The following is a 10,421-nucleotide window of genomic DNA, read 5'->3' on the forward strand; positions in this document are numbered from 1 at the left end:
CTCTCGTCATTGGTGGGGCTGGAGCACTGGGCTACCATGCATGGTTTTGCCCCCCACCCCGAGAGCACATCCCCTGAAGTCCTGGAAATTACCCAATCCAATCCACCATGTTGGACACCTGAGCACTCCTGGGTGCTCAAGTTTGGGTATAAACTTCTAGCTGTTACCACCTGTATTAGTCCATTTTCATACTGCTATGAAGAAATACCCAAGTCTGGGTAATTCACAAAGAAAACAGTTTAATGAACTCACAGTTCCACATGGCTGGGGAGGACTCACAATCATGGCAGAAGGTGAAGGAGAAGCACAGTCACATCTTACATGGCAGCAGTCAAGAGAGCATGTGCAGGGGCACTGCCCTTTATAAAAAACCATTAGTTCTCATGAGACTTATTCACTATCATGAAAACAGCATGAGAATAAACTGTCCCCATGATTCAATTACCTCCTGCTGGGTCCCTCCCATGACACATGTGGATTATGAGAGCTACCATTCAAGATGAGATTTTGATGGGGACACAGCCAAACCATATCCCCACCTCAGATGGCACCTATCTGAAGGCCTGAAGACTGGCCCACCAAGCCCATCACATTCAGTACCAACATCAACACACACCATACAGGACCCAGAGAATCATCAAACCACAGCTATTGCCATCACTCACACCATGCCAGCTTCCCTGTGTCCTGAGAACCTCACCACTCACCTAGTCTGCTACTGCCACTATTGAATACAAATAAGTCACCTGGAGGCCAAAGAATTGGCTTGCCAGTAACTGCTAACACAGGTGTCAGTATATATCACCCTGGTGCATAAAGATAGGCACTCTCAGCCCACAGCTGCCACCACTGGGGCCTGACAACCAGCCCAACTGGCATCTTGGACTGCAGCACCATTTACCACAGCCTCCATTAATAACCACACCTTAATCCACCAAGGAAATCACAGATGCCACTAACCCCATTTGTAGGCAAAGAAATCATACAAAAACTACACTAATGCAAACACCTGGATTCAAAGCCAAAGTACCCTACCCAGCTAACACCATAGATACATCTTCAGGAAAAAGTCCTCCCCTACAAAAGTAAATTCAAAAATTGAAAGAAGTGATGGTTATATCAGATGAGGAAATATAAATATAAGACAAAAAATATGAAAAAGCAAGGAAATATAACACTTCTAAAGAAACATGTTAAATTTCCAGCAATAGATCTTAAATTTTTAAAAATTCAAAATTCAAGAAAATGAATTAAAAGTGTTTATTTTCAAAAAGCTCAGTGAAACCAAGAAAATTGTGCACAACAAAATAAAAAGCGACAAAGACAATAAAGGATGTAAATAAGAAATAGGTTGTTTAAAAATAAACCAAATACAAACTCCAGAACTGAAGAATTCATTGAAGGAAATACAAAATACATTGGAAAGTGTCTACAATAGACTAGATCAGGCAGAAGAAAGAACCTCAGAACTTGAAGACAGGTCTTTTAAAAATAATCCAGCCAGACAAAAATAAAGAAATAATTTTAAAAATGAGCAAAGCCTTTGTAACATTTGAGATAATATAAAGCAATCAAATATTCAAATTATCAGTGTTTTCAAAGGCAAAGAGGCAATAAAATAATTCAAAAACCTATTTTTACAAATGATAGATAAAATATTTCCTACTTTAACAAGATATGTAGACATTCAGATACAAGAGGCTCAGTGATCCCTAGCAAGATATAATGGGAAAAGTGCTTCCCCGTGGCACACTGTAGTCACATTTTCTAAAGTCAAAGAAAAAAGATGAATCCTAAAAATTGGAAGAGAAAAGCCTCTAGTAATCTATAAAGGAAAATCTATTAGATAAAGAGTGGATTTCTCAGTAGACACCTTATAGGCCAGAAAAGAATAGGATATTTTCAAAGTGTGGAAAGGAAAAAAAAACGCTAACAACAAATAATACTATGTCAAGTAAAATTATCTTTCATAAATGAAGATGAAATAAAGTCTTTCCCAGATAAGCAAATGCTGAGGAAAATCATTACATTGAACTGACCCTAAGAGAAATGCTCAAGGAAGTCCTAAATCTGGAAGCAAAAGGACAACATCATGGAAACACATGAAGGTATAAAACTCACTAGTAAAGCAATTGCACAAAAGATAAAGAGAAAAGACTCAAATGATACCACTACAGAAATCCACCAAATCACAATGGTAGTCAATATAGGAAAAAGAAAGCAATAAAGAATATAGAAAACAACTAATGATATGACAACCTCACAATTACTAATAACCTTGAATGTAAATAGATTGAATTTTCTACTTAAAAATATAGAACGGGTGAATGAATTAAAAAACATGATCAAACTATATGCTGCTTAGAAAAAAACTGGCCTTAAGGAAAAACTTAAGAAGAATTTTTTTAAAAATCATGAAACAAATGAAAATGGAAGCACAACACACCAAAACCAGTGGGATATAGCAAAAGTAGTGCTAAGAAGGAAGTTTATAGCAATACATGCCTACATCAAAAAAATCGAAAGATAAATTAACAGTCTAACAATGCACCTTAAGGAACTTGAAAAGCAAGAACAATTCAAACTTAAATTTAGCAGAATAAACGAAGGAATAATGATCAGAGCAAAAGTAAATGAAATAGAGACTAAAAAATTACAAGGGACAAAAAATGAAAATTTAGTTTTCTATAGAGACAAAAAAAATTGATAAACCGCTAGCTCAACTAATGAAGAAAAGAAGAGAGAAGACTCAAACAAAATTGGACATTAAAAAGAAGACATTTCAACTGGTAAGACAGAAATTCAAAAGATCATCACACACTATGCTGACATATATGCTGACAAATTGGAAAACCTAAAGGAAATGGATAAATCCTGGAAATATACAACCTCCCAAGTTTGAGTCAGGAAGAAATAGAAAACCTGAACAGTCCAATATCTAGTAGGGAAGCTGAATCGGTTATAAAAGGTCTCACAACAAAGAAAAGCCCAGGAGCACATATATTTGCAGTTATATTCTACTAAATGTACAAAGAATTAATGCCAATTCTTCTGAAACTATTCTAAAAAATTAAATAGTATGAAATTTTTTTCCAACTCATCTGTGAGGTCAGCATCACCTTGATATTACAACCAGATAAGGACACAACAACAACAACAGCACATCACATGCCAATACTGTGATGAACACAAATGCATAAATGCTCAAGAAAATACTAGCAAATGGAATCTTGGAGCTCATAAGAAATGTATATACAATGATCAACTGATATTTATACTGGGCGTGCAAGGATGGTTCATTATATGCAAATCAATAAACATGATACTTCACATTAATGGAATGAAGCATAAAAACCATATGATCATCTCAATAAATATAGAAAAAGCATTTGCTAAAATTCAACATTGCTTTATGATAAAAACTTTTATCAAGCTAGGCATAGGAGCAACATATCCTAAAATAATAAACGTTATATATGATAAACCCATAGCAAACATCATATGAATGAAGAAAATGTGAAAGCCTTTGTTCTAAGATATGAAACAAGGATGCCCACTTTCCCCAAAACTGTTCAACATGACACTGGAAGTTTCAGCCAGAGAAATCAGGAAATAGTAAGAAACCAAGGCATCCAAACTGGAAAAGAGGAAGTCAAATTGTCCCTCTCTGCTGTTAATATAATCTTATATACAGCAAAATCTAAAGACTCCACCAAAAATTACTAGATTTGAATTCAGTAAAGTTGCAGGGTACAAAATCAATGTACAAAATTCAGTAGCATTTCCATATATCAATAATTATCTAGCTGATACAGAAATCAAAAGACAATAACCTTTATAATACCTACCCCCCTCCAAAAAATACAGAGGAATAAATATAACCAAGGAGGTAAAAGGTCTCCACAAGGAAAACGATATAACATTGATGAAAGAAATTGAAGATGACACAAACAAATGGCAAAACATCCCGTGCTCGTGGATGGGAAGAAATAATAGCACAGAACAAGAAAAAAAAAAAAAGTCTAAAATTTATATAAAGCGCCAAACAAGCCTGAATAGCTAATGCAATTCAGAGCAGAAAGAACAAAGCTGGAGGCATCACATTACCTGACTTCAAAATGTATTACAAGGATATAGTACCCAATACAGCATGCTGTTGGTAAAAAAAAAAAAAAAAAAGACACAAAAACCCATGGAATAGAATAGAAAGTCCAGAAAGAAAGTCACATTCTTGGAGCCAACTGATCTTCAACAAAGCCAATGAGAACTTACCTTGAAGACAGGACATGTTCTTCAATTTATGGTGCTGGAAAAATTGGATAGCCACATGCAGAAGAATGAAATTAGACCCCTGTTTCTCATCATAAACTCAAAATTGATTAATGACTTAAACATAAGACCTTAAATGATAAAACACTAGAAGAAAATCTAGAGAAACATTTCCTGGACATTGGTTTAGGCAAGTAATTTATCACCAGGACATCAGAAGAACAGGTGACAACAACAAAAAAAATGGGACCACATTAAACTAAAAAGCTTCTGCATAGCAAAGGAAACAATCAACAAAGCAGAGAGCAATCTTTTGAATGGGAGAACATATTTCCAAACTATTTATCTTGCAGGGAAATTATATCCAGAATATACAAGCAACTCAACTCAGCAGGAGAAAAACCCAAATAATCCCATTAAAAAGTGGGCAAAGAACATGAATAAACATTTTTCAAAAGAAGGTATACAAATGGCTAACAAGTATATGCAAAAATGGTCAACACCAAAAATCATCAGACAAATGCAAGTCAAAACCACAATGAGATATCATCTTACCTCAGTCAGAACGGCTGTCATTAAAAATAACATGCTGGTGAGGATGTGGAGAAAGTTTCACATATTTGTTAGTGGGAATGTAAACAAGTACAGTCACTATGAAAACAGTATGGAGAGTTCTCAGCTATTTTATCCAGCTATCTCACTACTAGATATCTATATAAAGGAAAAGAAATGGATATATCAAAGGGATAACTACTACACTCACATGTTTATTGTAGTACTATTTACAACAGCAAAGATATGCAATCAAGCTAAGTGTGCATAGATGGATGAATGCATAAAAAACAAAAATGCGGTAGATATACACACTGAAACAATATTCAGGCATAAATGGATGAAATCATGCCATGTGCAGCAACATGGATGGAACTGGAGGTGATTATCTTAAGTAAAATAAACCAGACACACAAAAAGTAAATACTGCATGTTCTCACTTCTATGTGGGAGCTAAAAAATTTGATCCCATGGAAGTAGATACTGGAAAGATAAATTAAAAATCCTGGGAAGGGTCAGGAGGAAGGGTTGCATGAAGATAATTTTGTTAAATAGCATTAGTCAGGGTTCTCTAGGGGGAAGGATGAATAGGATAGATGTATACATGAAAGGGAGTTTATTAAGAAGTATTGACTCAAACAATCACAAGGTGGAGACCCACAATAGGTCATCTGCAAGCTGAGGAGCAAGGAAGCCAGTCCGAGTCCCAAAACCTCAAAAGTAGGGAAGCTAACAGTGCAGCTTTCGGTTTGTGGCTGAAGGCCTGAGAGCCCCTGGCAAACTAATGGTGCAGGCCCAGGAATCCAAAAGCTGGAGAACTTGGAGTGCCTTGTTCAAGGTCAGAAAGCATCCAGCACAGGAGAAAGATGGAGGCCAGAAGACAGCCAGTCTAGTCCTCCCACACCCCTCTGCCTTTTATCCTAGCTACACTGGCATCTGATTAGATTGTGCCCATCCACATGGAGGGTGGGTCGGCCTCTTCTAGTCCACTGACTCAAACGTTAATCTCCTTTGGCAACTCCCTCACAGAGACACCCAGGAACAACACTTTGCATCCTTCAATCCAATCAAGTTGACACAATAATAACCATCACCCAGTACAAATACACAGTGAGATGGAGTAAATTCAATGCTTGATATCAGAATAGGGTGACTATGCTTAACAAAAATGTCTTGTGCTTGGGTGACAGAAGCTCTGAATACCCTGACTTGATTACTATGCATTATGTACAGGTAACAAAATATCTCATGTACCCTATACATTTGTACTAACAAAAAAGAAAAAGATAAAGAAAAATATTGAAGAAATAATAGCAGAAAACTTCCCAAATTTGGTGGAAAATATTAATTTACTAGTTCAAGGTGTTCCATAAGCCACAAGTAAGAGAAACACGTAAGGTACATTCAAGTACATTTTAGTTAAATTTCTTATAGTAGAGAGAAAATATTAAAGCAAAAAGAGAAAAATGACACATTACATAAGGGTGGAAAAATGATACAATTAATGATAGCATTCTCAACAGAAACTTTTGAAGACAGAGACATTGAAAATGGCATAGAAAGATGAAAGAAAAAAACCCTGATGACTAGTAATTTTATATCCAGCAAAAGTACATTTTACAAATAAAGAAAAAGTGAAGATATTTTCAAATAAATAAAAATGTAGATAATGTATTGCTAGCAAAACTACACCATAAGAAATACTAAGAGAAATCCTTAAGGCTGAAGGAACTTAAAATCTGATTATACGAGAAAGAATGAAGAGCACTGAAAATGATAAACATTGGTTAAATATAAAAGATTATGCACAAGGGTAATTTTCTCTTAATTTCTTTATGATAGCATATGCCTGTCCAAAAATTATGACAACGTGTCAGTAGGTTTACATAATTGGGACTAAAACATTGCAAATTTTCTACATTTAACTGGAAATAATTCAATGTTAAGTTTAAGTAGAAAATGTTAAAAATACATGCTGTAATTCCTAGACCAATAACTAAAACAACATTGCAAGAAAAATAGTTATAAAATCAATTGTTATTTTATTCCGACATCTAACTTATCTTTTGGATCTTCCTAACCCCACAGCAGGATCCTGGGAATAGTATGGTGAACAAAAGAAAGGCTTCTTAAGTCTACTTGCCACTGCATCACCAATTGGCTGTGTTATCTTGGGTAAGTTATTTAATATTTTTCATGCCTCAGTTTTCTTATCAGAAAAATAGGAATAATAATAATACTTATATATTTTATTAAATTTATATAATGAAATTAGTCGATATCTGGTGATGAATACATGTTGCCAATTACCATTGTTGTTTCTATTAAATCAGTCAATGAGTGAAGATGTATGTTGAAGGTACAACTATTTACACGATTAGTATATCAGAGAAACATGCATTTTAAGAGTGACAAGTCAGATTAACCCCTAGCTGTAGGTAGACTTTTGGGACATTTTAAGGTTTCAGAACAATCTGAAGGTAGAAATATCACCTTCAGATTGTGAAGATTATATCAGATTATATCACATATATCACATATCTGGATGCAGATATTGCAGCATAGTTGAAACAAAGGAAGAGGATGAAAATAAGGTAAAGTGGCTTTTAAAATGATGCATCTGAGTAAAAAATGGAATAGACAAATGAGGATGCAGGAATAGATTGACCCTGAAAGAGATCAGAATTTTCTTCAGAATGACTTCAAAACCAGACACATATCCAAAGTAGTTATATCAAGCTCTTGAGACAACAGTGGGGAACAGCTGAATTCTTGTTTCATTTTTAAATTATACATCTTATGCTATAAATTTATAAGCATAAGTCCTTAGTTCTGTAATTTTGGACCAGTTATTTAGTCTATTAAGCTCAGTTATACTTCTATAAAGTGTAACTATTAACGCTATGTCACTAGGCTGCTGTAAATTTTAAAAGAGATTTATCTTGTGAAAAAAATTAATGTAATATTTAGCACATGGTACCATATTTATTATTTAAATCATGATCCTAGTATCTCTTGTTCACATTCCCCTTTCTGCTTTCCCCAAAAGGATATTCCCAACTAATGACACAAAAACACAATTAGATGCGCTTCCTGAGACAGCACCCATTGGGACTAGGGAGTCCTCTGAGAAAGAAGCTGTTTGGATGGAAGAAGATATTATTTACCACCTGGAACTAGGGGTGTGGAAGAAGGTTTCTTGGTATCATTTGGAGACATCACACTGCTCAGAATAGGAGATTCCAAAACGCATCTCAGGTCTTTCTCCTGTGGGCTAGCCTGCTGGGAGGCAGTCTAGTGCATGGCAACTAAAAGGCAGGACTTGCTTTATGAGCCTCTTCAGGTCAGTGTGAGCCTGTTCAGGCGAGGGGAGAATCATCCCTTGACTTATGCTTTGGTTTAGAGTAGAGTTTTTGGAGGCAGCAGTACCTGATTTTGGGCTGAGAGATGCCTGCTGCACAACCTGCCTCGAGCTCTAGCTTTTTCTTCAGTGCTCAACATAGATTCACAGGTAAAAGGAGCCTGCCCTACTCTGCCCAAGGAATTTGGAAAGGGTAAAATGGCATGGAAGAGGGGTTGTATAGATACAGTGATTATTGTTGAACAAGCTATTTCTTATTCTATGTTCATATTAGTGTGTGTTCCACAGTCTCTAAAGAGAGTCATCATTGCGTGGGGAGAATAAGGATAGGTTAAGACTCACCATACCTGTTTTCTAATCCTGGTTCTGTGTGACTTCAAGAAAGTCACTTCACCTCTCTTAGTTTTTGTACCTGATCTATAAAACAAAATCCATTAAGATCAAGTCTCCCCACCTACCCCCAAAGTTCTTACAAGCAATATGGGTGTGTCCATATGTGTATTTTCACATGACAGTGTAGGTATAAAGACAATATAAATGTATATGTTGTGTGTGTATCTTTATATGTGATGTGTGTATCTATGAATTTGCACACTCTAAATACATATGTATTTGTAATGTGTGTGCATGCCTGATATATTCGTGGATATGGCCATTAATATCAAACGTACAATTTATAGTTTTGAATGTGTAAAATATGCATAATTATGTGTAAATGCTATAAAGCATACATACACCTGCATGTATGTAATCATATGTATGTTTGTGTACAAATATGTGCATATGAATGTCTGTGATTGTGTATCTGTGTATATGCATATGTACATACAGTCATGTGAGAATGGACCCATACATTTGTGTCTAACAAATACTTTTTTGAAGTCTGAGTAGAGTCTAAATCAGAGCTTCCTTTTTAAGTTACAACAGGAACAAGAGAAAAAGAATCCATATCATCCACCTTTTAAAGAAGCCAGGTACCTACGAGCAAGGTGGAAGAAATCATCAAATCTATCAGGGATATATCTCTCAGAATGGGGCAAACCAATGTAACCTCCTGGAGGGATTTTGTCTTCCTGGGCTTCTCTGGTTCTGGGGAGTTGCAACACCTTCTCTTTGCCTTGTTCCTCTCTCTGTATCTCGTCACTCTGACCAGCAATGTCTTCATTATCATAGCCATTCGGCTGGATAGCCATCTGCACACCCCCATGTACCTCTTCCTTGTCTTCCTATCCTTCTCCGAGACCTGCTACACTTTGGGCATCATCCCTAGGATGCTCTTTGGCCTGGCTATGGGGGACCAGGCTATCTCCTATGTGGGCTGTGCTGCCCAGATGTTCTTTTCTGCCTCATGGGCCTGTACTAACTGCTTCCTTCTGGCTGCCATGGGCTTTGACAGATATGTGGCCATCTGTGCCCCACTGCACTATGCCAGCCGCATGAATCCTACCCTCTGTGCCCAGCTGGTTGTTACTTCCTTCCTGATTGGATACCTCTTTGGACTGGGAATGACACTAGTTATTTTCCACCTCTCATTCTGCAGCTCCCATGAAATCCAGCACTTTTTTTGTGACACACCGCCAGTGCTGAGCCTAGCCTGTGGGGATACAGGCCTGAGTGAGCTGGGGATCCTCATCCTCAGTCTTCTGGTCCTCTTGGTCTCCTTCTTCTTCATCACCATCTCCTACGCCTACATCTTGGCGGCAATACTGAAGATCCCCTCTGCAGAGGGGCAGAAGAAGGCCTTCTCCATTTGTGCCTCGCACCTCACAGTGGTCATTATTCACTACGGCTGTGCCTCCTTCATGTACTTGAGGCCCAAAGCCAGCTACTCTCTTGAGAGAGATCAGCTTATTGCCATGACCTATACTGTAGTGACTCCACTCCTTAACCCCATTGTTTATAGTCTAAGGAATAGGGCTGTACAGACTGCTCTGAGGAATGCTTTCAGAGGGAGATTGCTGGGTAAAAGATGAAGGTTACACCAATAGGACACTTTCTTCTGTGTAGGCTGGGCATAGACCAAGAACCCAAGCCAAAGGGCCAGGTATTCAAGTCGTCAGGCCAAAGCTTTCCTACCCCCAATCATCTGGAAAAGCTTTATCCTGCCTCTTGCCCTTCCCCCCAACTGCTTGGAAATGCAAAGGCAGTGCTTCCTGCTCTGCTCACTGTGCACAACTCAAAATGAGCCCAAAATCTGAATTTTAACTTTCAGCCTCTTAGATGCCACCCCTAGTTACTG

At 37.2% G+C, this 10,421-nt stretch overlaps 1 protein-coding gene across 1 annotated transcript; it reads left to right on the forward strand.

The window, feature by feature from the left end:
* The first annotated feature begins 9,213 nt into the window (after positions 1-9,213).
* LOC112614381 (olfactory receptor 10Z1) lies at positions 9,214-10,155 on the forward strand. The gene has a single exon (XM_025370911.1). The coding sequence runs from the start codon at positions 9,214-9,216 to the stop codon at positions 10,153-10,155; it is 942 nt and encodes a 313-aa protein (XP_025226696.1).
* The last annotated feature ends 266 nt before the right edge of the window (positions 10,156-10,421 follow it).

This window comes from Theropithecus gelada, chromosome 1 (genome assembly GCF_003255815.1).
Source record: "Theropithecus gelada isolate Dixy chromosome 1, Tgel_1.0, whole genome shotgun sequence".
Classification (NCBI taxonomy): Eukaryota; Metazoa; Chordata; class Mammalia; order Primates; family Cercopithecidae; genus Theropithecus; species Theropithecus gelada.